At 38.1% G+C, this 24804-nt stretch overlaps 7 protein-coding genes across 9 annotated transcripts; 3 read left to right on the top strand and 4 right to left on the bottom strand.

Annotated features, from left to right (window-relative positions):
• The first annotated feature begins 559 nt into the window (after nucleotides 1-559).
• On the top strand, nucleotides 560-5388 carry LOC119999569 (rop guanine nucleotide exchange factor 1-like). 3 transcript variants are annotated; one of them, XM_038847221.1, is made up of 6 exons: nucleotides 560-717; nucleotides 796-1113; nucleotides 1405-1521; nucleotides 1748-2286; nucleotides 3511-3864; nucleotides 4499-5198. In XM_038847221.1, the coding sequence occupies exons 2-6, from the start codon at nucleotides 825-827 to the stop codon at nucleotides 4853-4855; spliced, it is 1656 nt and encodes a 551-aa protein (XP_038703149.1). In that variant the 5' UTR covers nucleotides 560-717; nucleotides 796-824; the 3' UTR covers nucleotides 4856-5198. The 3 variants fall into 3 exon arrangements, with proteins under 3 accessions (XP_038703149.1, XP_038703150.1, XP_038703148.1); XM_038847222.1 differs by lacking the exon at nucleotides 560-717 and having other exon boundaries at nucleotides 724-1113; nucleotides 4499-4884; nucleotides 5120-5388; XM_038847220.1 differs by lacking the exon at nucleotides 560-717 and having other exon boundaries at nucleotides 724-1113.
• Nucleotides 5389-12407: 7019 nt separating this feature from the next.
• Nucleotides 12408-14356, top strand: LOC120001083 (tRNA pseudouridine synthase A-like). The gene is made up of 2 exons (XM_038849323.1): nucleotides 12408-13750; nucleotides 13860-14356. The coding sequence occupies exons 1-2, from the start codon at nucleotides 12507-12509 to the stop codon at nucleotides 14173-14175; spliced, it is 1560 nt and encodes a 519-aa protein (XP_038705251.1). The 5' UTR covers nucleotides 12408-12506; the 3' UTR covers nucleotides 14176-14356.
• A 1312-nt stretch (nucleotides 14357-15668) lies between these two features.
• LOC119999787 (NDR1/HIN1-like protein 10) lies at nucleotides 15669-16549 on the bottom strand. The gene has a single exon (XM_038847538.1). It carries the CDS (start codon nucleotides 16474-16476, stop codon nucleotides 15811-15813), a length of 666 nt encoding a protein of 221 aa, XP_038703466.1. The 5' UTR covers nucleotides 16477-16549; the 3' UTR covers nucleotides 15669-15810.
• A 535-nt stretch (nucleotides 16550-17084) lies between these two features.
• On the top strand, nucleotides 17085-19041 carry LOC119999811 (probable pre-mRNA-splicing factor ATP-dependent RNA helicase DEAH5). Its single transcript, XM_038847568.1, has 2 exons — nucleotides 17085-17821; nucleotides 18407-19041. Exon 1 carries the CDS (start codon nucleotides 17271-17273, stop codon nucleotides 17784-17786), a length of 516 nt encoding a protein of 171 aa, XP_038703496.1. The 5' UTR covers nucleotides 17085-17270; the 3' UTR covers nucleotides 17787-17821; nucleotides 18407-19041.
• Nucleotides 18443-18982, bottom strand: LOC120000757 (F-box protein SKIP23-like). The gene has a single exon (XM_038848874.1). The coding sequence runs from the start codon at nucleotides 18980-18982 to the stop codon at nucleotides 18443-18445; it is 540 nt and encodes a 179-aa protein (XP_038704802.1).
• LOC120000756 lies at nucleotides 19036-19620 on the bottom strand. The gene has a single exon (XM_038848873.1). It carries the CDS (start codon nucleotides 19618-19620, stop codon nucleotides 19036-19038), a length of 585 nt encoding a protein of 194 aa, XP_038704801.1.
• A 2601-nt stretch (nucleotides 19621-22221) lies between these two features.
• LOC120000755 lies at nucleotides 22222-23232 on the bottom strand. Its single transcript, XM_038848872.1, has one exon. It carries the CDS (start codon nucleotides 23230-23232, stop codon nucleotides 22222-22224), a length of 1011 nt encoding a protein of 336 aa, XP_038704800.1.
• Nucleotides 23233-24804: the final 1572 nt, after the last annotated feature.

The following is a 24804-nucleotide window of genomic DNA, read 5'->3' as shown; positions in this document are numbered from 1 at the left end:
AACCTCTCGCCTTCTTTTGTTCACAATCAAAACTCGTATTGATACGATTGCATGCAAAATTACTAAGCTTGAATGAATAATATTTGATATCCCAAAATATGACCCTCAATTAATGTGAAATGTTGGATATTAAGTGCGTCTTATATATGTGTTTATAATCAATGATTATTTCCTATTTCACGTAGATTTGAGGGTAAAACGTGGATCATATTTTGAGGGTATATAACATTACTCAACTTGAAATTATGTTCCGGGGACAGAAATGCACAAGTTCCACCTTTCCTAATTCCCATTGTATTTAGTAACTCAACAGTAGTAATGTAAACATATTAAAATCATAATAATTAGGATGATTGGTAAAATTACGTTCACAATTTCCCAATTATACATTTATATGATTCTTAATTCATGCAATTAGGAAAAAGTTGTTATAGAGAACAAAAAATAACGCAAAAATATTTTACCCAAGCCCACCGCGAATCATACCAGGCGAGCCATCGCAGAAACTAAGAGACGCGCGAGAGATTCTCCCATTCATGAGAGCAGGTTAAGCTCCACGCGCCTCTGATTGGCGTGGTGTGAAAATGGTTTCGCACCCAATTAAAGGAAGAAACGCCTTTGTCTGCTTTGTGGGCAGCACAAAGACAGCAACGGCTAATGGATGTCAAAGAAATAAAAGTCTTCATACTCTCGGTCTCCCCAAGAAATTGACATATTGTACGTACTGTACTGTTATCTTGCCTCACCGGAGAGAAATACCGGTACTGATTCGTAATCTGATTTCGAATTTTGCAGAAAATTCACTTCGGTAGTGATCTTGATCAATGGAGAGTATTTACTCTGAAGACGAGCTAGATCAACTGAGCGAGAGGTTCGAGAGTTACAGTTTGAGTGCGGATGTGAGCGAATCTGAGAGCTCTAGTAACTTTTCGTGTCGACAGCGGTACGATTGTGAAGGCGCGTCCACTTCTTTGACTTCTTCGCCGCTCGGCGGACATTATTTTGCAGAGAATTTCGGTCCTACATCTCCAATTCATATTATGCTGCCCGTCGTAGGTGATAGACATGTGATCCCGCCTAAGATAATACAGAAACCGAATACTGACTCAACTGGTTAGTGCTCTTCCTTCTATGGCTAGATTATTTTCTTCTGGAATTCGTGAACTCATCTTGCTAAGCCGAGTTACGGAATGGTATGGCGCGGGCACATTACTTGGGAATGTTTTTCTAGTATACTCTGTTTGTTTCATTATAAAATAGGTAAATAATTTCATATCTAACTGTCAACTTGTGGAGTATTCAATTTTTTTGGCGATAACAAATCTTTCCTTGATTATGTACTATATATGTGTATATGTATGTCACTTTGTTGAATGTCTGAAAGTCTATATATGTACATTGCAGAAATTGAATTGATGAAGGAGCGTTTTGCAAAGCTTTTGCTTGGAGAAGACATGTCAGGTGGAGGGAAGGGAGTTTGTACTGCGCTGGCCCTCTCCAATGCCATAACAAATCTTTCTGGTTAGTTGCTGCTCTGTATAAGTTTACATTTTATAATTTTTTGCACCCATGGTCAAGTTGTTTTTGTTCATTATATGTTCCTGGCCTTGCTTGGTTGCCTGTTGGTGTAGTTTACGAAAATTTCAATTTGTACTCCTGAAAGAATTCAACTGTCCTCAAATTGTTCAGATGTGCTACATTTTGGCAGCTTGTATTTACCTCTGCTTATACTTGATAAATTTGGCAGCTTCTGTGTTTGGAGAGCTGTGGAAGTTAGAACCATTGGCCCCGCAGAAGAAGTCAATGTGGTATCGGGAAATGGAATGGCTTTTGTGTGTAAGTGACTCCATAGTAGAACTTAATCCATCATTGCAAGAATTTCCAGGCGGTGGGACTTTTGAGGTTATGGTGACACGGCCCCGCTCGGATCTTTTTGTGAACCTCCCTGCACTTAAAAAACTTGATGCCATGTCGCTTGGCATTCTCGATGGTTTTCAGGATTCTGAGTTTTACTATGTAGACCGCGGATTAGTAGTTGATGGTGCTGATGAGAATGAAGTATCTCCTCTACAGTCATCCTCTGGGAGACCTTCATTCCGGCAGGAAGAGAAATGGTGGCTCCCATTTCCTAAGGTTCCCCAAAATGGTTTGTCAGAAGATGTGCGGAAGAGGTTGCAGCAGTGTAGGGAGTGCACCAAACAGATCCTCAAGGCTGCCATGGCAATTAATAGCAATGCATTGGCTGAGATGGATGTGCCGAATGCATACTTGGAGAGCTTGCCCAAGGTATTTGAACCCTGTCTTCTTCTTTAAAATTTTATGCAGCCTTAAGGAAGCTTAAGGAATGTTTCCTTTTAGATGAGCTTTGAGCAATCTCTTGGACATACCAACTATTTTAGTTTTGCAGGTGATTCTTTGGGTCTATATGGTGAAAATCACCTTTCTGCTTAATAACTTTATCGATAATTTAATCCCCCCCTGAGATTTCTGCGTGAGAGGACATTTTATTGCAGTTTAGTAAGGATTGGCAACTTTCATCTTGTCTGGGGGTTTTCACTGCCTGAATGACTTTTTGCATTACGGTTTAGGAAAACTGAGCATAACATATTTGGTTGGCATAATCTATTGACCCACACTTTTCCTTCTTCGGTGGAGCCATCAAATCTAAGATTTTAATCACTTTGACTTGCATCACTGTATCTTGGGATGCAGGCAAAGATTTAGTCTAAATAGTGGACGATCTAATATGTTAATTCCTGTTGTAAATTATGGTTTGGTATTGGATTGCACCATGGAACTAATTTGGGGCTGTAAACTGTAAGGCATAGCTTCTAAGCAAATGCAAAAAGAGCATGATGAGTTGATGACACTTTTTAATATGATAAGGGGGGAATTCACAAGGCATTGAGAGAATCAGAGGGTATTTGCGGCAGCTCTACTCTTTGTTTAGTTGGTTGTTATGAGTACAGCAACACCATTGAGGCATCATCTCTGCATTTAAAACAGAAAATAATAAATCTACATCCCTAGCGTTGCCGGTAGAAAGCTGATTGGTTTTTTTTAATGATCTCTTAAAATACAAGGTAGAGTGCCTTTACTGAGACGTCTAATGTCTGCTATTTCATATACATCTACACCTTTTAGTTGTTCCAGGTCTAATAAAAGCACCATTGTTTATGTTACTTGTTACGGTTTGCAAAATTTTTCTTTAATCTAGTGTTGCGTCTTTACATTCTAACTGAAGTTTGTTAGTAATCTTTGTTCTTTTTAGCTTTCGATATGTGATGGATTGATTTTCAAGTGACGTCATTTTTGACAGTGGTATTATTTATCGTTTTGGCTTGTAGAACAGGTGAATGAAAACATGATTAATCAAGAGAAATAACCCTAAAATGCTGTTGGATTTATTCTTTCCGAGTTTACTGCTTGCTTAACTTCTTTGGCTTATTGTCTTCTTTTTCGTTTCTGCGGCGTTTATCATCCTAAGATGAGTTGGCATGGCATTTTCAGAGTGGAAAAGATTGTTTAGGTGAGATAATGTATCGCTACATAACTGCCTCTCAGTTCTCTCCTGAGTGCCTCCTTGATTACTTAGACTTGTCATCGGAATATACCACTTTGGAAATTGCAAACAGAATTGAGGCAGCTGCACACATTTGGAGGCAGAAATACCTGAAAAGAAAGTTAGTCCACGCAAAGGTTAAAAGACCATCATGGGGTAGCAAGGTCAAAGGTTTTAGTGGTCATATTGAAAAATATAAGCTTCTAGCATTACGAGCTGAAACCCTCTTACAAAACTTAAAACTGCAATTTCCCAGCCTCCCACAGACTGCTTTAGACATGAACAAGATTCAGCATAACAAGGTATTGCCTCTGTACTTCTCTATAGTTAAATCTTGTAATATTTTGCAAATTCCACGATGGTGGACCTCTTTTCTCGTTTGTTATCAATTCAGAAGTTGGAAAATAATATTCTTAATGTTTGATTGTACACTGTATATTGACCTGCCTGTGCATTAAAACTACAAGTCCTTTCATCCTAAATGAGAGCTTGTATGCCATGAGGGGGAAAAGAGAGAAAGGGTCCTGTCGATTTGTCATTTAGCAATCAAAGATATGGAGAATAGAAAGGTGACATTGCTTTCAAAGAAAATGTTATCAGGACTCGTGATCAATTTCTCAAACATCACACTGCTCCCAATGATGAAAACCTTTTGTATCTGTCTTGAATTGGTGAAAAGCTGGTCCACACCATTCAAAGCATGTTCATTAAATCCAGTAAACCTGGACCACATTGAGGTCGAATGATGAAGATTTTGATTAGTTTTGCTTTATTCCGGTGTCATTTTCTATATTCACTAGTTTGAACTCTATGACATCTTTTTTCAAAGCACTCAATATTCATTCATGTATAATATATTAATATTACACGCCATTTTTGCGTGCTGGTGATTGCATATCCAAATGAAACGGGGAAATTAACTATCATCTGCTGCAGGACGTAGGACAATCCATCCTTGAGAGTTATTCGAGAGTAATGGAGAGCTTAGCCTTCAACATTATGGCTAGGATTGATGATCTCCTATATGTGGATGATGTGAGAAAGCAGCAGCATGGTGCAACAGAGTCTAGATCTCTGTATGGCCGGGGAACATTTGATGGAGCACTTCCTAAACAAAAGCAGATATCACGTAGCCCGTTTTCAATTGAGAACAATCCATGTGCTTCTCCATTTACAAAACCAAGCTTTTCTTGCTCTGCTAGCGCAACCATTAGGAGCTCTGACAGAAGGAAACAACAGTCAATAAAGAAGGGCTCGCCGGATGAGAGACTAGAACGGCTACTAACCTTCTAATCATGCAGAAAGAGAATGATCTCTTTAAGGTTTGCTTCACCTTAAGCTTCTAATAGGGTTCCTGATCTATATTAAGATGACTCATGTCACTAAATCCATCTGGACGTTTTTTCTGTAAGCTAGATTGATCTTGAAACATACTAGTCACTGAATGCAATGCTGTAACTATTTCCTTAGAACATTAGCAGAAACCTTCTCAGGTCCTGAATATGTATCTTCTCATGAGATGGAGTATTAATGGACATCTCCTTCAACCCTTTTCAGAAGGATGAGAGAAAAATGAACTCAACATGGATTCCCATCTCGTTTAATTTGGGTGAAGATCCAAAGTTTTCGGGTACAATTTCTAGCATTCAATCTCGTTAAATTTGTACTTCCAGTCTCATCGGTATAAGATCATGGCACTTGATGGAGATGAACTCTGCTTTTATATATGTTGTAGAGATGCAAACATCTGCATTTAAAACACACTCAGTCGTATGCGTGTATGATGATCATAGAGTCTCTTCACTAATGAGCATGTTGAAGCTGAAATTTTTGGATAAAACTGTATGTATATATATGTATACATATATTAGGATGCCACAGCTACACTGGATAAAATGGCGCCGAATTTTTTTCAATTTCACATCTGCTCACACGAACTGTGAGAAAGAAAATCCACTGCACTCATTATAACGTACAAACTAATATTGTCCGTTTTGAGTCATCAAGTTCCTGTGGATATATTGAGCTTGCACAGTTTTGTTCTTTCTATGCCGATAGTGCCGTCTTACTTAATGATACTTAGCCACAATAAATAAGCCTTCGTTGTGTGAGAACATGTGAGTCTTTATTTATAAACCACATAGTTTGGGTTTTTCCAAGTGATGTGGAACAGGCGTTGACATATAATGTTATAAACCTCCAAAAACATCACCTCTAAACACCCTTCTCGTCAACATACCCAAAGCAAGCTGGCTATTCAGAGAGCTGATTACTTCTTATTACTCTCATCGGCCTGTTCATCAAGCATATAAACCACACACAAAAAACCTAAAGCCCAGCAAAATCAATATAAATTTGCCATTGAATGTTTTTACACGTAATTCCCTCATTTGCTTCTCCCAAAAATTCAATATATTAAGCATCTAAGATGGTTAAAACATTTATTAATGTTTTGACAGACAATGCTACAGATCCTCAAAATTTGACTCCCAAAAGTTCCTCAAATCTATGTGGCATTAAAATAGTCATTGATTAAAAACACACATGCAGGGCCCACTTCACATCCAACCCTCCACATTAAATGGGGGTCTTTTGGGGGTCAAATTTTGAGGGTCTCAAACATTATTCATGTTTTGACCGACCAGTATGGGAATTGGTGTTGCAGTACTCAAAGGTTTCATGTGGGTACATAAAGGGTGTAACTCCTACTATTCATGTAATCACATACATTTCTGTGCATGTGATCCACTCCAAACCACAAAAAACCAGAAGGTGCAACGATGGCACTAATTTTTCAGTAATGAAGACGATGGAAGATGCAATTATTACATGCCTTTTTTTATTTATAGAAAGCCATTATTCAATAGAGAGGGAGACCCATAAGCTCTTTTTTCTTGGACTAATTAGCAAATGGTCCCTCCCCACCCTCAAAACAAAAATCCAAATTTAAAACACAAAACACAAAAAACATTTGGTCCCAAATCCGAATAGAATTATTACTATCTATGCAATGAACCCCCATTAAGGAGAGAAATAGAATATGAAATCATAAACTTGCAAGCAATGAGAGGAGTCAAGGCCTCTAACCGCGTGCCCATTAAAAAATGAGCCGACGACTCAAACACTAGAGTGGTTGGATTAAAGGAAATCCATCAGAGCCATTGCGAAAGCGAATTATGAATCCTAACTAGGGTGATTTATCCACGACCATGATGAAGTTTGGGTTAAACTAAGTGAAGGTAGTATATATGCGCATGTATCTATTAGTATTGACTCCTAAATTTAGATCAAATTCAAAGCAAACGTTTGACCCACATGAGGTAGGCTGAGGTACACGCACTGTTAAATTAAGGGCAGAGAGAGGGATATTTTTTCGGGTGTTGCTATTTAAACCTACCCTGTATCTACCCTATGCCTAGGAAAAATTTAAAATACCAAGAAAGGCTGCTTCTCTCTCTCTCTCTCGACTGACAAAATTTAAGGCTAGAGGAAGAACAAACAAATCCTATCTCCTTCCTCTTTCTTTATGTGCATGAAAATCATCAATTGTATCATTACACTATCATCTTCCATCTCTCTATATATTATTTTATTTTATTTTTGTGTTTTTTATACTTCCTTTTGTATACAAGTAATTTAGGGTTATTAAATAACAATGACAGTCGCCACAATCTCAAGAAGAAGTGCTAGCAACTACTTAGGATCTGTTTGGTAGACAATTTTAACAGTAATATATATTGTATACAATTTATGCTGATAAAAATTGTAGCATATATGATTACTGAAATACTGATAGTTGTTTGATTGTACTTTTACTGGTAGCATATTTGTTGTTAAAATTGTTGTGTAAACTACGTATAGGGATAATATGCATTTTAATAATAAAACATAATAATTAAAGATTTGTATTTAATTTTAATTAATTAACTAATGAACATAATAAAAATTTATTAAATATTATTTAATAATTTAATTAATTAACTAATGAACATAATAGTTATTAGTTAAGGGTATTTTCGACTTAATGGCTAAAACCAAGAGTGTTTCGATAATGTAACCTCAATATTGTCTCAAAATTGTTTAAAATGAGACAATTTGGAAAATGTAATAATATGGTCCCAAAATTGGTTGGAAATATGCACCCAAAAAAAGCTGTTTATTTTATCATTATAATATATTATCTCAAAATTATAGTTAGACAACATATTGTTTTTCAAAATTGTGTCTCAAACTGGCACTTAATATTATTGTTACAACATATCTTTTAAAAAAATTCCAAGAAATTCACATTGAAAAGTTTAGTGTGTCTATGACTATGAATGATACATGACAAAATGATGCCTTTCTCTGACGTGTGACCCACCACTCACGAATGATATAGTTGTGCCATCCTCTTACACGTGTCCAAAACGCAACGTTTAAGGTTTTGATTGCAGGTGCAAATCTCAATGTAGTTTGAGTTTTCAAATCAACGAGAAAAGCCTCATCTTTCAATCACGACCGTCTGTTAGTTTTACCTTATGTATCCAAGCGCCTCGCTTCATCTATAAAAAAAAAAAAAGCAATTGACGTTGACTGCAATAATTAATGCATTGAAACGACAGCACTTTTTATGACCGGGTGTTGGGGTCATTGACAATACGGACAGAGAGATAACAAAAAATAAGGTGAGTTTATATAATAAATAGGGTGAATGTATTTAGAAAAACCCTATTTTTTCCATTAAAAAGAACTGTCAGAGACTCAGAGTTCAATCACGAGCCTAACGTATATGGATTTTGGGGATTTGCAAAAACGTATTACTTGTAGGGTTGTCTTATATAATAAGAGCTTGCCCTACCAAAAAGTCTGAATAAATAATTTCAAAGAATTAAGAACATCTATAATCTATTAATGTACATCTCTGGCATGCAAGAGATGATGAAGCCATATCAACAACACAAAAATCTTTACATTTGATTGAGATCAGATCCCATATATTCTCAAGTCTCAACCATGATTATGCTCACTACATGGAGCATATGGTGAAAATATATGATTATTAGTACAGAAAATAAATAACTTGGATGGATCATGGATGAGGGGCCCTGCCCAGTGCCCACTATGGTAAATAATGGGCCATAATTATTTTATTTTCTTTAAAATTCATAATGTGTTTTGGTCGGTTTTATTAAATTCTAATTCAAAACATTCTATTTGTCACTTGCTATAAATTTGATTTATGTTTCGGAAAAAAAAAATACCTTCATGAACTCTTCAAACCGATTAAAACACAACTATTTTTTTAAAATTGTGGCCCATAATTGACACCCTTCATCCATATACAAACTTTCACCATGAAAAATCTTTCAACTTTATCTCAAGATCATTAACAAGCACTCTAAGCAAAACCCTATAGATCTGTTGGTGTTACTGCTCTTGATTTTTGTTTTTACTAGCCGACTTATATATAGACTTGAATAGAGAAGTCTAGAAACATAGAAGCCTAGAACATAAATCATTAATACATAAAATCTGGAAATTGCAAATTATAATTCAACAATATCATTAATATCTACAATAGAACAAGAAATGAAATAAAATTTTCTGGTTCAGGAGTCTCAATGCATGCTTCTAGGGTTCATATCTTGTAACCTCTTAAGATAAAAAAAAATAGTCAGTCCTTCATTAATTATGATCGTAAAGTAAGTATGAAAGTCTACACCCGAACGATCATAAATTGAAAAAAAAAACCACATAAATAAATTATCTGACCTTCTTTCTTCATCGTGTAATTGAAAATTTGACACAGCTGAGAAAAGCTTGCGAGAGAGAAATCATTAGGGTTTTACAAAGAGATGCAAGCAGAGCTCAGTTGGCAGTATGCCCACCTCCTCCTCCCTAGTCCCTACTATTGAAAAACAACATCGTTTTTTCAGTATTGCAAGCATGGATCATGGGGAGGTGGACAGAATGCCAATAAACTCTGCAAGCAACCCTTTGTCAAACACCCACATTAAAAAATCACACCGTCAAGATTGATTCATAGAGAGAGAGAGAGACGTTGTTGATGCCCGGGGGGGGGGGGGGGAGATAGAGGGGTTGGTTTATTTAAGAAGAGAAGAAAGGCGCACACAGTAAATATGAGAGAGAGAGAGAGAGAGATAGGGGGTGTAATTAATGAGAGGAAGAAACTAGAAAGAGTGTTAAAATGGAGAAGATGAAAGAAGAAGAGAATCGAGTAGTATGATTCAGATTGGACGGTTCATAGTGATAGACACGTGCACATAGCAGTCCAATATTGTAGGCATGGAGTTGGGTACTGTTTTTAGGATGAATCAAAGGATCATCATCAATACTATTCATCATCGTACTTATTCTTCCTTCTCCTCCTCTTCTGTCTTTTCATTCCTCTTTCCCCCACTACTCCCCCCACCCTCTTTTCTGCTGCACAAACACAAAACATGAAAACACACACACGCATATATATAAAAGAGGGGAAATCTTCTTTGTTTCTCTCTCTCTCTCTCATATATTTTATTTTTATTTTTTTTTATAAAATGATTGGTGAAAATTTAGTTTGTGACTATATGAGGGCAACTAAGCAATTTAAGCATTCAATGCTTGATATCCCAAGGAAAAAAATCAATGCTTGATATCTAATTATCTACCCCCAACTATACCCAATTAATTACTTTTGCTGTATAAAGTTGTGTCAATGTAGAGAAGTTGCAGAGTGACATTGACTTTGTTCCATGCCATACTCTCTTTCTATCTCTTTGCTGAGTTTTACTGTGTCAGATTTGGTCATGATTAATCATTGAAACAGTCAAAATTTAAGAATAGTAACTCTGTCACCCAAGAATAAATGTAAAACAATTATATGAAAAAGGTGAAAAACCTAATTAATAGTAGTAAATATTTTAAGAACAATTTGGTTAGAAGAGAACAACATCTATGTCATTCTTGTTTGGTTCATTTTGGATTAATTTTTTTTTTTAAATTGAAAAACAAAGATCTTCTTCCTCTTCCAACTTTGGCATAATTAAGAGCATCCACAATGGGATGATTTTGAAGTACTTAAGATGATACTTTCTTGATAAGTTAAGTGCTATATGTTCACAATGGGTATAATGGAGTATATTTCAAGTACTTGAAATATTATTTTTTTGATAAATATAGCGCTACATGCACATAATTGGTGAAAAATGACACTTGAAAATTTAGTTGTAGAAAAATGATACTTGAGAGTTGGAGTATGTATATAGTTGATGAATAGTGAAGAGAAAGATGATGAAAAGGAAGAAAGAAAATATGAAAAAGAAGATAGAGATATGAAAAGGAAGAGAGAGAGAATAGAGAAAGTGACTATGGAGTGTTGAAATGTATGAAGTGTTGATAAATAGTGTATATTATGGGATTCACTCATCTAATTAAATTGTGCCACGTAGGATAAAGGAGAAGAGAGATAATGGTTTTGAAGTGTTTGATATTACAAGCATCATTGTGGATGCTCTAATGTAGATTGCAAGACAGTCTGTGCTCCCAAGAAAAGGGGTTCCAAAAGCCTTCTAGGATTATGTGTTCAAAGTTGAAACGTCACTCCATACAAATAAAATAAAACATTTCAATAATCTTAAGTGTCTTTTTTTTAATAATTTTTTTTTTGAAAAACCAGAAACTTTGCATTTTTTTTCCCTTCGAATCAAACATTCTCTTGCCATAACGGTTTACTTCCTATTTCTATTAGTATCGCTGATACAAGTCAGATCCTAAATGTAGAGATATAAGAAGGCGGATCTTCTTCATCATCGGAAAAAAATAGATTCTCACGGATACAACATAGAATGAATTATTCCATCATAATGGTTGCACATTCCGCCATGTCCCTGGACAACTATGTTAGCCATTTTTAATGGCATATAAAACTCACACACATGTAACAACACACGCTCACAAATATACACAATATATGTTGTCCCGAATGATATGAACAGGTATTATGGGTAGCAATACATGAATAGTTAGTGGGTACTTGTGTGAGTCAAAAACCGTTAACCCAAAATACTTGAATATAAGTCGAAGAGTCCCATGAAGCCCATTATTAGATCGGCCCAAATGTCCATCCGAATGTATGATTAGCCTAGGTCTAAGCGAAAGCCCAATACCCATAGTTAGAATGGGTGCAAGACCAGACATTTAAGCCTTAATGATTTAGATGCCCAGTGAGTCCCAGATTGGGCCGCAGGCCCAATTACTGCCCAACGAAGAAGTCCGTCCGTACGGTCAGCAAGTGCTAACCACGTGACCTAAAACACTATAAATAGAGGAGGACCCCTCCTCATTTACTCTCTCAACTACCTGGTATATATATATATCTCTCTCTCTCTATAAAAAATTTCACTTCTCTCATTTAAATATCTCCCATCGTTGATTGACTTGACCGTCGGAGCTTGTTCAGTTGACACCACACCGGTGTCCAAGTTTGACGATCAACCTTCCTTTGATCTTACAGGGTTGTCATAGGTCTCGATCGACTATAACAAGTGGATTGCACATTTTTGGATCTACAATTCTATGTCAGCCATTGCTCTAACTCTCCACTGTTTCAATTTCTCAAGTAAAGCCTTCAATAAGTGCTGACTGCTGAGAACCATATGATTGACAGCAGAGTTTAACGGGCCACCATATCGGGCGAAATGGAAACGGTCAAAAAGCCCATTTTCAAATCCTAAAAGTTTGACTTAATTAAAGGCTGAAGGCCTGAAGCTCTTTTATGGGCTTGTCCATATTCACTTGACCAAAAGCCCAAAAATTTAACAACGTCAAATTCAACCAGCCGAATGCCAACCCTAGTGAAATCAAGTAATTTTTGATTATTAGGGTTTTATCAGGGGTCAGTCCGGCAGAGCAGCCTCAGAGTTCCGCTTTCACTAATGGAGTCAGCGATCATTTCCAACTGAAAATGGAAGAAACAGACATTGTTAAGACCCCATTATCTCCTCCAGAGCCACAACCAGAAGAACCAGAAGCTAAGAAGCTCAAAATGTCCACCACCACTACCTCCGACGAGGACACCATCGACGCTAATAGCACCGCCGATGCCAAAACCCCCAGGACGAATAGATACAAGCGCCGAAAGATCGCTATCTTCTTCGCATACTGTGGCGTTGGTTACCAAGGGATGCAGAAGAACCCAGGTGCTAAAACCATCGAATCTGACCTCGAGGAAGCTCTGTTCCTCTCCGGGGCAGTCCCTGAGCAAGACCGTGGCAATTCCAGGCGCTACGACTGGGCTCGCTCGGCTCGCACTGATAAAGGAGTGAGTGCAGTGGGCCAGGTCGTATCCGGCCGGTTCTATATTGACCCGCCTGGTTTTGTTGAGCGCCTCAATTCGAATCTTTCGTCCCAGATTCGGATTTTCGGGTACAAGCGGGCGACAGCGTCATTTAATGCCAAGAAATTCTGCGACAGGAGGAGGTATGTGTATTTGATCCCCGTGTTTGCTCTTGATCCCAGTTCGCATCGTGATAGAGAGAGTGTGTTGGCTAGTTTGGGGTCTGGGAATGTGCTAGTTAAGTGTGTGGAATGCTCGGAGAGAGGGCGTAAGATACCAGAGGCAATGCTGAAGCGCATTTGTGAAAAGAAAGTCGGGGAAATTGAGTCGGGCATTTCGTCAGATAATGGAGATACTGAAATGAATTCTAAAGTTACTGAAAATACTATGTTATGTGACAATACAAGTTCTGAACAGGGGGCAAAGGGCCTTGTTGATGATGGAATTTCTCACAGTGTGACTGAATCCAAGCAAAATGAGGAAACTGCTTTGAATTCTACGATAGTAAATGATTCTGGGGTGGATAAAGAAGAAGAGAAAGTCAATAGAGAGGAGGAAGCTGAGAAAAGAAGTTCATTTTGTTATGGTGAAGAGGAGAGGGAGCGGTTCAATAGAATATTAAAGTATTACGTGGGGAGTCATAACTTCCATAACTTTACTACAAGAACAAAGGCTGAAGATCCTGCTGCTCGACGCTACATCTTATCATTTGATGCAAATTCCCCAGTTACTGTTGAAGGTATTGAATTTGTCAAGTGTGAGGTTGTAGGGCAGAGCTTCATGCTTCATCAGATTCGCAAGATGATTGGCCTAGCTGTGGCGATCATGAGGAACTGTGCACCTGAGTCGTTGATCAGTACTGCTCTGCAGAGGTAAGTACTGTAAATTCTTCTTCTTTTTTTGTGGGTGTTACTTGTTATGTTTAATGCAATAAATTTTATGTTTTTTTTTTCCTCTAATAGTAATGGGCTAAACTTATAGGGATGTGAACGTTACTGTGCCTACGGCTCCTGAAGTTGGATTGTTTTTGGATGAATGCTTTTTCACATCATATAATCAGAAATGGAAAGACAGCCATGAAGAGCTATCCATGAAAGAATTTGAAGAAGAGGCAGAAAATTTTAAAATGAAGCAAATATACTCTCATATTGCATCAACTGAGGATAAGGAAGGAGTGGTGGCCTTGTGGTTACATTCACTAAATCACCGAAACTATCCTGATTTATGTGGTCGTGTTGTTGACAATGCAACTTCCAATGGCGAGAAAAGTGTTACTGTTGAAAATATTGCTGAGTGACTTGTTGCAAAGGTTAAAGGTTTAGAATGCTCAAGTACTTTAGTTGCATTGTCATTGTTATTTATGAATTGATTCTTCGCTTATAAAATCTTTCCTCCTTTTATTTCATAATATTTGGCCAGTTCTGTTTCTTCATCTAACCACTGGGTATAAAAAAAGGCCCAACCCTTCATAGGTGGCACATGTGTTTGTTCTCCGACTCTTCTTTCGACTTAGGTAGTTCACTGCAAAGGTATAGTAAGACATTGTTATTTGTGACCTACATGGCTTATCTTTCCATGGTATGCTTATCAGGGGTGGTTAATCTTGTCTTGGTTGTTTCTTTATTTATAATATTTAAAGGTATATTAATACATGGTTCTTGAGTTGTGCATTTCTATGAATATCTACTGTTGGTGGACTAAAACCTGTCGTCAACGTTCTCTGGTTTTTCTTTGAAGTCGATATCTTCTAGGATTAGTGGGATGTGGCGGTATTGGGTTGGTCAACATTTCTGGATTGCTAGGCAACTTACGAAGTTGGGTTTAAAGTATTCATGCTGGGTGAAAACAGGATATGTTGGGAGAGAATAACAGAGTTGGATACATGTAGTTTGTAACAATGCTCGGTGAAAATGGGATGCTTTGGGAGAGAGTAACAAAGTTGGATAACATGATGTGGTTTGTTTTTTGAAAAAGCTTCATGTTTTCCTTTTCTATTTCTATTTTCTATTTTATGTTTTCTATTTCTATTTTAGAAATAGACTTTTTTTATGTTTTTCTATTTTCTGGTTCATTTCCATTTTCATGTTTTCTAAAATGCCCAACCAAACATGTTTTCAGGAGCATTTTCTTTTTTCTAGAAAATGAAAATAGAAAACGTTTGGAAAACAAGTAAACCAAACGATCTCTTAAATTTCCTTGTTGGCCGCAGATTTCCCTGGATGCAAGGGAAACTGCATAGATTTTATTCAAGATAATTATGATGGTTGCTCGGCGGGAACAATTACCTTTGCTGGGCCTTCCAAGTCGTCCCAGTTCTGGGATCAAATGATGTAGCCTTCGGCGTTGTCCATGGGAAATCAAGTACTCGGATAAATTTGTTTTCTTTGTTGAAAATTGTTCTCTATTTCTAGCTGTAGTAAGCTGCCAATTCAGGGCTACACTTAAGAAATGAGGATAATTTCTTTGATTTTGGCCAAGGCGAGTGCTCTGTTTGTTGGACCGGTTAAGTAGCGTTGAGGAGCTGTCGCTCTCTCTGCAGTTTTTTGTGTGTTAGCACTTAGCGTGTTGCTTCTCCGGCTGTTCCGTGTCTCTCTCTTGGGCTTTTGGTGCCTTTTTATTCTTCTCATTGCTTGGCACAAAAGTAATAGGTTGTTATGTGTCTTCCATATTTTTGTGAGTTGATAAACTGCAGTTACTGGTAAGCTGATGGGCTCTTCACCAATTATACAGTAATTATTATAAATATGAATACCCTACCCGCTGATAAGATGCAGTTACTTGTTTGCCAAATTGGGTTTGCAAAATATTGCTCGAGAGTAAGAGCTTATATTGATGGGAAATTGTAGATTAGTCTCTCACTCTCTCAAAGTTATAGATGTACAAACGAATAAATGAATATAAATATCCTAGGACTGCAACAGAAGAGAAGTGCTCAGAGACTAACATCACACCTGGAAGACTCAACCCCACCAGCCAATCTTCCATCAGCAGAGTTCAAAGGAACCTGAAAATCACATCTAACCTTGGGCTTGAAATCCCCAGTTATGAAATCTCCCAATCTGAGTCTAATCTTCATATACAAATTCACATCAAAACTATAAATCCCATTACTGGTCTCTTTATTGAACTCTGCAGTCTCACCAGCATCAAAGAACACAGCTTGCTGCCCTTGAAAAACAGGACTGATGGTTTTGGTGCTCTTGCGTCCTATAAAGAATTCAGGCAAGTAAATAGACTTCAGCCTCTGGTCCTCGTACAAAGCCCGAGCCTCGATCACATCATAGTAAAACCCCATCTTCCTGTTCGGGTTCCGAACAGTGATATTGACTGCAAGGTTGTAATTGAGATTGTTGTTTGAGGTAAGGTTTAATTCAGTGAGCCTGGCGCTGGTCACATGGAATTTGACACTGTTTGGGCGTACTATAAGCCATAAGACGAAGATTGCAATGCAAGCGATGATGACGAGGGCAAGCACGATCTTGAGGAACAGGCGCAGAAGGCAGCAGCCGCATCCACGGCCTCGGCGGTGGTTGTTTCGTGGCGGAGGAATTGAGGGGCCATAGAATGCTCCGTTCAACTGAGGCTGTTTATCTGCCATAAGGAAAAAAATCTTTTAGAGAGAGAGAGAGAGAGAGAGGCTTCTGCAATTCCTATGTATTGGATGGAAGAATGGATTGCAGGACGGGCATATATATATGGAGAGAGCAGGGTGTGCGCGATGAATTCAATTCACGCGGTTAGTTTCTGCAAATTGCTTAGTGGTTTGGTGAAGGTATGGACTTTGGACAATGGTGGTGCTGCGTCATATCGCTTGGAAAATTCCATCATGCATGGGAGCGCAATCGATTTTTCAACGCGGTCTTGGGAAGTTTGACCGGTTAAGCCAAGACTCTGCTTTGGTCGACAATGGCAGGCCTTGGCAATTTAGTGATGATTTAAGTAGCTTAGTTGATACTAGACAGCCGACGTGGGCTCACCAAGAATCATCTTGGGCTCGTCTCTGCCATATCAATGGGCCTGTGAAAGTTATGGGCTTCATCAATAGTCCAGTAATAAGAAGATAATATGGGCCTTGATTGTTGTCCTATCCTTAGGCGGTCGTTTAGGTCCGGATCCAAATACTAATGGGCCTCTTTCGGCCCATGTCGTGCCACTCACGTAAAAACGTAATCCTTGATCATACTCCGAACAGGATTTCCAGTTCAAAGGCTCGTGTATATATATATACACACGGTCTCCGACTATCCGTCCTGTATTTTATTTTCCGGGATTCAGATTCTGATTAGCGTTTAAGGAAAGCGAAAGGCACAATCCCAGCCGAAGCAGGAGGAAGAGACAAGAAAACCCTAACTTTAAATCTCTTTTGTTTCCATTGTTATTCATCGAGTCTTAATGGCCGCCTTGAACGACACTATGAAGAAGCTAGAGTACTTTTCTCTTGTCTCTAAAGTCTGCAGCGAACTCGAAACACATATTGGCTCTAATGATGTTGTGTTAGCCGAGTTCATCACTGAATTGGGTTCGAACTCTGAGAATTTTGACCAATTTGATGAGAAGTTGAAGGATTATAGGTTTGAGTTGCCTGATTACTTTGTTCATACTCTTCTGACCTTCATTCACGCAATTCTCCGGCCAAACCCTAAGCCGGAGAAGGAGTGCACAGATTATCGTAAGAAGATGAATTATGGGGCTTTAGCAATTGTGGATAGTAAGGAAAGAGTGAAGGAGCTCGAGAAGGAAATCATAATAGACAGGCATAGAGTCAGAAGAGGCATGAGGGATGGAGATATGCTCAGAGACAGAGAGAGGTACACAGATCAGCGTAATAGGCATATGCAGGGTTGGCAGGCTTTATTGATAGCAATTGTTCTTGGAAGCTGCGGAGACTTACACCTCTCTTTCATATGATCAAGATCCAGGAATATTCTAATACCAAAAAACAGGTATAAATTCTTATGAAGTGCTAGAAATGAAACTGTTGGGGATGCTTATAGCAAATATCAGACATTAATTCTAGTTTGTATTTGATTCTCTCATAAAATTCACATTTATGAAAAAAAAAATAGACATGAAAGTAGCATCTCAAAATTTGTATTGCAAAACCAGTAGAGACAATATTGGAAGGGAAGGAGACTGTAAGCTTCTGTGTATCCTCTCTATTTGCTAAGTTACTTGATGCACTGTCGTCTTCAACGCTGTTAGGTCTTTTCCATAGTTGCGGCAGTTGTAATCCTCAGGGGAAGACGATAAGAAACCTGAGCGAAAATCTACCATAAGATAGTGACTATGAATTTCAGAAAAACTAATTGAAGTGAAACTCCCTAACCCCATTTAGCATAGTTCAACATTTGAAACTAATAATCTTTAACATAATTTATCATATATTCTGAATTTTTCTACCTTTGTTGTCATGTTCTGTTCAGTTTATCTGTCCATTTTAGCATTAACTGGAAATAGGTTGTTATATTATATATGATGCAGTTTATCACTTCATTCCCTTAGCAGTTTCTAACCTTTACTATATACAGAATGAACTCAAGATAATCAATGGAATACCTCTGCAATTAGTATGGATTCGGTGTAACCCAGATCGGTGGAGGCCACAGATTGCGCGGACAAGGAGGTAATGACTCAATCGTTCCATCTGATAACTTATAGATCCCTGCATCGTATTCTCCTAAATGGTCGTTGAATGTCATTCTATCAGCATTGCTGGTAAAATATATACAGTTTCCCATACATTCCCTATATTCTGATGCCATAAAGTACACTGATTCATTTTGTCCCACAAAGAATGCCCGCTCTCCCACATCCGTGACAACATTCCACTGTGCCAACTGCTCGCTCCGATCAATCCTCAAAACATCAAACCTTCTAGTTCTGTGTGATAGGCGGAAATCAGAATCATAACGACTGTCTAAAAACCGCATAACCAAGAACAACTCATCCGCTGAACCCACCAAATACATTTCATCACACAGAAATACCTCACTTGGTATTCTTTGCATTTTGATAATTGAAACTGTTGGTGGGTCACTCTTCAAATTGCAGACCATGATCTCACAGTAGATATCGACTGCGTACAGAAGCTCATTGTGATACATTATATCGACACAAGAAGTTACCAGTTCATCAATGAATCTCCAATAGAAAAATGTCATCCACTCCTATAATAAGCCACTGATTTGGACAGCAGCGCAACAGCGACAAAACCAACATCCTTCAATGGAGTTGATGATATTATGATCTTCTTTATAAATCTATCTCTCATTGTTTTTAAACCAAAGAACTTACTTTTACCTCTTTCATTACTCTCAACCTCAAACTCATGCCCAATTCTTGACGGATTGAAGCCTCTCACATTAGGAAAAGTGGTCAGTGCAGGCAACTTCACCTTTTCTTGTTCGAGTCCCTTGAGAGGATTGATTAGAACAATTTCTGGGCTTTTTTCGTCAGGAATGACGATCCAACCTTGTGAAGAGCCACATTCCCTCTGGTGGCAGGAGGTGCTGGGGAAGCTGAGGTTGTGAAACTTGTGGGTAGAGAAGTTGAAGAATCTGCTATTTTGTTGGCGAGGGTAGAAAATCCATGGTACTTGCAGAGGTAGGTGCTTAGGGGTTGGGGGAATGAAGGAGTAGAGATCACGACATGTCGCCCGGAGATAGATGTAATCTTGCAAGAATGTGAGCTTTTTGGAAATTTCTTCAACAACATCCCGTGGAAGCTCGTCGAAATTCACCATCTTTAAGAAATCTTGAATGATAATATTTTCTTGGAAACAGAGAGACGCGGGAGAGAAAGAAATGGAAAGAAAGCTTTGAATTTGATAGCAGTTAACCGTTAACGACAGAGGCTGGCGTGGGATTTAGTATTTAACAGCAAATTTTGTTTTCGAATTGTATTTGTTTGAAGCGTTAAATACATGTGCTCTTTCTCTTTTTTTTAAACTCTTTTAAACACAAATTTTAAAAATTATAAAGTGGTGAGGGAAATAATTTTTTTTAACCAAGAACCACAACTTGCAAGTTTGCCTCTTCGACCTACGTTCGGGGCCATCAGATCGGCAAGCATAGAAGTTTCTCATTTAACGACAAGGTAAGCTGGGTCAAAGTATAGCACGTGACTACAAAGATATTTCTCCGAGTAACCTTACGAGTCCATATAGTTAATCCTAAAGAGATTCATCACTTGTCTATCACCCAAGTAGTTAAATATCTTCTTGTTTTCATATGGTTGTTCATAGCTCACATCAAAAATGTTAATGGCAATTGTTTGTATTAAGTAATTGTTCACACTTCTCCACCTGGTTTTCCTGAACTTTGTGAGCTAGATTGGAGTCTATACTAGCCGTAATAAGGAAAGTCCTTCTACAATGATTTTGTAAGTTCTTGTACTAAGATTTACGCTTCCAGATGCATGCATATTCCTCTGATTAACCTTATCGTCTCTGCCATATCAATGGCCTTGTGAATACATATATGGAGGAAGTTTAGTTAGTGGGCACGTGAAGGTCGACATGGGCTCACCAAGAATCATCTTGGGCTAGTCTCGCCCAAGAATCATATTTTATCTTAAAAGATCACAATGGGCTACACGGCCCAATATATCTCTCTCCTGTCGGCTTTGATTTTGAATAATCATAGTAGAATAATGTTTCGCATTTGGTAGGAGATCCAATAAGAGAATTCTGAATGATCACAATGGGCTTCATCAATAGTCTAGTTTTGGGCTTCATCAATAGTCCAGTAATAATAGCAGATTAAATGGGCCTGGATTGTTGTCGGTCCAGCTCAGCTGGCTGTCGTTTTAGGTCCGGATCCAAATACTAATGGGCCTTTTTGGGCCCATGTCGTGCCCCTCACGTAATCCTTAATCATACTCGAATAGTATCCCGTATTTCAAATCCTAATCCGAACGGGATTTCAAGTTCAAAGGCTCCTATATATATATATATATATATATATATATATATACAGAGTCTCCGACTTCCCGTCCTGTATTTTATATTTCGCGATTCAGAGATTCTTATCAGCGTTTTAGGAAAGCGAAGCGCACAATCCCAATCGAAACAGGAGGAAGAGGCAATAATACCCTAACTTTAAGTCTCTTTTGTTTCCTTTGTTATTCATCATTGTTTGATAGATATAATGAGCCGAATTCTTGGCGTCCTAGTAAACGGCGAGGATGAGTTCTTTTGCAATTAGTGCCAACTGATGTTGAAATTATGCATAGTTTGGTTGTAAATTTTATATTTTGTATAGGCTTTACGAGGCTACTTATGTTCCCCAACAATTTTTTCTATAATATATGCTCTTGGGCACTTTCGCTGCAGGAGTTTGGTTGAGTTTTGTCTTATTCTTTTATGTTTCCCTCAAATGGATTTTAATATAGATTATTTTGCTCAAATCTTCAACTTCATTTATTTTCTGCTGCTGGTCTTAGATGGAAACATGATCATATACCATTACTATTTTGAGGACTTGGATTGGTTTACTGGTAGAATGGTTTAGGAATAGAATTATGGTGGGAATTCAAAAGGATGTGGATACTCTCTTTTGTTTTAGTAATCAACTCTTCCTCTGCAGCGATCTATCGAAGGCTTTTGCATTTGCGGGGACATCATTCTGCATAAGCCTGATATTTGGAGGTAATGTTGTTTTTCAATCACTTTTTCTGGTAAATGATTGTTTCGCGTAAGTCGCAAAGAATGATAATCTGGTTCTCAGAGTTTTCAACATTTACTGTTAAGCGGATATAGCTAGATTGCTTTGCAGTGTTGTTAGCCTTATGCGGGGTTGGCAAGCTTTGTGGATAGCAATTGTTCTTGGAAGCTGCGAGACGTACACCTCTCTTTCAGATGATCAAAATCCAGGAATAATCTAATACCATAAAATAGGTATAAATTCTAATACCAAAAACCAGGTATAATAAATTCTAAGTGCTAGAAATGAGACTGTTGGGAAGCTTATAGCAAATATCAGACTTGAATTCTAGGTTATTCACATTCATCAAGAAAAAAAAGAAAGAAAAGAAACAGACATGAAAGTAGCATCTCAAAATTTGAATGCAAAACCAGTAGAGACAATATTGGAAGGGCAGGAGATTGCAGGCTTCTTTGTATCCTCTCTATTTGCTAAGTTGCTTGATGCACTGCCGTCTTCAACGCTGCATGGTTCTTTCCATGGTATACCTCTGCAATTAGTATGGATTCGGTGTAACCCAGATCGGTGGAGGCCACAGATTGCTCTGACAACGAGGAAAAGACTCGATCGTTCCGTCTGATAACTTGTAGATCCCCATATCATATTCTCCTAAATGGTCATTAAATGTCATTGTATCAACATTACTGGTAAAATATATGTTCTGATGCCATGAAGCACACAGATTCATTTTGTCCCACAAAGAAAGCCCGCTCTCCCACATCCGTGACAGGATTCCACTGTGCCAACTGCTCGCTCCGATCAATCCTCAAAACATCAAACCTTCTTGTTGTGTGTGATAGGCGGTAATCAGAATAATAACGAGTGTCTAAATACTGCAGAACCAAGAACAAGTCATCCGTTGAACCCACCAAATACATTTCATGACACAAAACTACCTCACTTGGTGTTTCTTGCATTTCGATAATTGAAACTGTCGGTGGGTCACTCTTCAAATTGCAGACCATGATGTCACCACTGATATCGACTGCATACAGAAGCTCATTGTGATACATTATATCGACCCAAGAAGTCAACAGTACATCAATGAATCTCCAAGAAAAATCTCCTCCACCCCTATAATAAGCCATTGATTTGGACAGCAGTGCAACCGCGACAAAACCAGCGTCCTTCAATGAAGTTGATGATATTATGATCTTCTTTATAAATCTATCTCTCATTGCTTTTAAACAAAAGAGGTTACTTTTACCTCCTTCATAACTCTCAACCTCAAACTCATGCCCAGTTCTTGACGGATTGAAGCCTATCACATTAGGAAAAGAGGTCAGTGCAGGCAAGTGGACCTTTTCTTGTTCGAGTCCCTTGAGAGGATTGATTAGAACAATTTTCGGGCTTTTCTCGTCGAGAATGACGAGCCAACCTTGTGAAGACCCACATTCCCTCTGGTGGCAGGAGGTATTGGGGAAGCTAAGGTGGTGAAACTTGTGGGTAGAGAAGTTGAAGAATCTGCGATTTTGTTGGCGAGGAGGGTAGAAAAGCCATGGTAGCTGCAGAGGCAGGTGCTTAGGGGTTGGGGGAATGGAGGAGAAGAAACGACGACATACCACCCGGAGATAGATGTAATCTTGCAAGAATGTGAGCTTTTTGGAAATTTCTTGAATAGCATCCCGTTGAAGCTCGTCAAAACGCACCATCTTTAAGAAATCTTGAATGACAATATTTTCTTGGAAACAGAGAGAAGCGGGAGAGAAAGAAATGGAAAGAAAGCTTTGAATTTGACTGTTCGCGTTTGATAGCAGTTAACCGTTAACAACAGAGGCTGGCGTGGGATTTTAGTATTTAACGGTAAATTTTGTTTTGGAATTGTATTTGTTTTCACGCGTTAAATATGTGGGACTGGGTATTCTATTTGAATTTTTTTTTTACTTATACTCTTATGAAAACTGAAAAGCAAATTTAAAAATTAAAAAGTGGTGAGGGAAATAATTTCGTTTTAAGTGAGAATGAAAACATATGAGTTTGTCTCTTAGACTTAAACTTTGGTTGTCAATTCGGTGAGTACAAAATTTTTCTATCTAACGACATGGTACGTTGGGTGCCCAACGTATGGTTACAAAAATATTACTCTCAATAATCTTACGAGTCCAAACAATTGATCCCAAAGAAATTCACCACTTTGTCTATCACTTAACTGATTAAATATCTTATTGTTGCCATATGGTTGTATGAAGTAACTCTTCACACTTCTTCACATGGTTTTCCTGGACTTTGTGAGCTAGATTGGAGGCTATGGTAGCCATATGAAGAGATTCATCACTTGTCTATCACCCAAGTGATTAAATATCTCATTATTGTCATATGGTTGTTCATCACTCACAGCAAAAATTTTAATTGCAATTGTTTGTATGAAGTAATTCTTCACACTTCTCCACCTGGTTTTCCTAAACTTTGTGAGCTAGATTGGAGGCCATACTAGCCGTATTAAGGGAAGTCTTTCCATATGCAATTATGCATATTCCTCCGATTAAGCTAATCGTCTCTGCCATATCAATGGGCGTGTGAATACATATATAGAGGAAGTTTCGTTAGTAGGCAAGTGATGGTCGACATGGGCTCACCAAGAATCATCTTTTGTCTTAAAGATCATAATGGGCTACACGGCCCAATATATCTCTCTCCTGTCGGCTTTGATTTTGAATAATCATAGTAGACTAATGTTTCGCATTTGGTAGGATAAGGAGATCCAATCAGAAAATTCTGATTGATCACAATGGGCTTTGAAGATTAATTTTGCTTCGAAAGCGAAATAACACAACAGATGAGGCCTAGATGTAAGATGAGTACCCAAAAAGACAAAAACTGAAAGGTTTGGGCTTCATAAATACTCCAGTAATAATAATATTATATGGGCCTGGATTGTTGTCCTACCAGCTGGCGGTCGTTTTAGGTCCGGATCCAAATAATAATGGACCTCTTTGGGCCCATGTCGTGCCCCTAACGTAATCCTTAGTCATGATTGATCCTCCGAACAATATTCGGTATTTCAACTCCTAGTCCAAACATGATTTCAAACGGCGAGGATGAATTCTTATGCAATTAGTGCCAACTGATGTTGAAATTATGTATAGTTTGGTTGTAAATTTTACATTTTGTACAGGCTTTACGAGGCTACTTATGTTTCCCAACGATTTTTTCTATAATATATGCTCTGTAGGCACTTTTGCTGCAGGAGTTGGGTTGAGTTTTGTCTTATTCTTTTATGTTTA

The sequence above is a fragment of the Tripterygium wilfordii genome, chromosome 6, assembly GCF_013401445.1.
Source record: "Tripterygium wilfordii isolate XIE 37 chromosome 6, ASM1340144v1, whole genome shotgun sequence".
NCBI lineage: Eukaryota > Viridiplantae > Streptophyta > Magnoliopsida > Celastrales > Celastraceae > Tripterygium > Tripterygium wilfordii.
This window is presented reverse-complemented; position numbering and strand designations above follow the sequence as displayed.

Bases quoted from the DNA above. Each gene is read 5' to 3' on its own strand.
- LOC120001083 (XM_038849323.1), top strand. From the start codon at position 12,507: ATGGAAGAAACAGACATTGTTAAGACCCCATTATCTCCTCCAGAGCCA. The intron at 13,751-13,859 runs GTAAGTACTGTA...CTAAACTTATAG, and splicing joins ATCAGTACTGCTCTGCAGAG to GGATGTGAACGTTACTGTGC.
- LOC120000755 (XM_038848872.1), bottom strand. From the start codon at position 23,232: ATGGTGCGTTTTGACGAGCTTCAACGGGATGCTATTCAAGAAATTTCC.
- LOC119999787 (XM_038847538.1), bottom strand. From the start codon at position 16,476: ATGGCAGATAAACAGCCTCAGTTGAACGGAGCATTCTATGGCCCCTCA.
- LOC120000756 (XM_038848873.1), bottom strand. From the start codon at position 19,620: ATGGTGAATTTCGACGAGCTTCCACGGGATGTTGTTGAAGAAATTTCC.
- LOC119999811 (XM_038847568.1), top strand. From the start codon at position 17,271: ATGGCCGCCTTGAACGACACTATGAAGAAGCTAGAGTACTTTTCTCTT.
- LOC119999569 (XM_038847222.1), top strand. From the start codon at position 825: ATGGAGAGTATTTACTCTGAAGACGAGCTAGATCAACTGAGCGAGAGG. The intron at 2,287-3,510 runs GTATTTGAACCC...TGGCATTTTCAG, and splicing joins ACTTGGAGAGCTTGCCCAAG to AGTGGAAAAGATTGTTTAGG. The intron at 3,865-4,498 runs GTATTGCCTCTG...CATCTGCTGCAG, and splicing joins ACAAGATTCAGCATAACAAG to GACGTAGGACAATCCATCCT.
- LOC120000757 (XM_038848874.1), bottom strand. From the start codon at position 18,982: ATGTATCACAATGAGCTTCTGTACGCAGTCGATATCTACTGTGAGATC.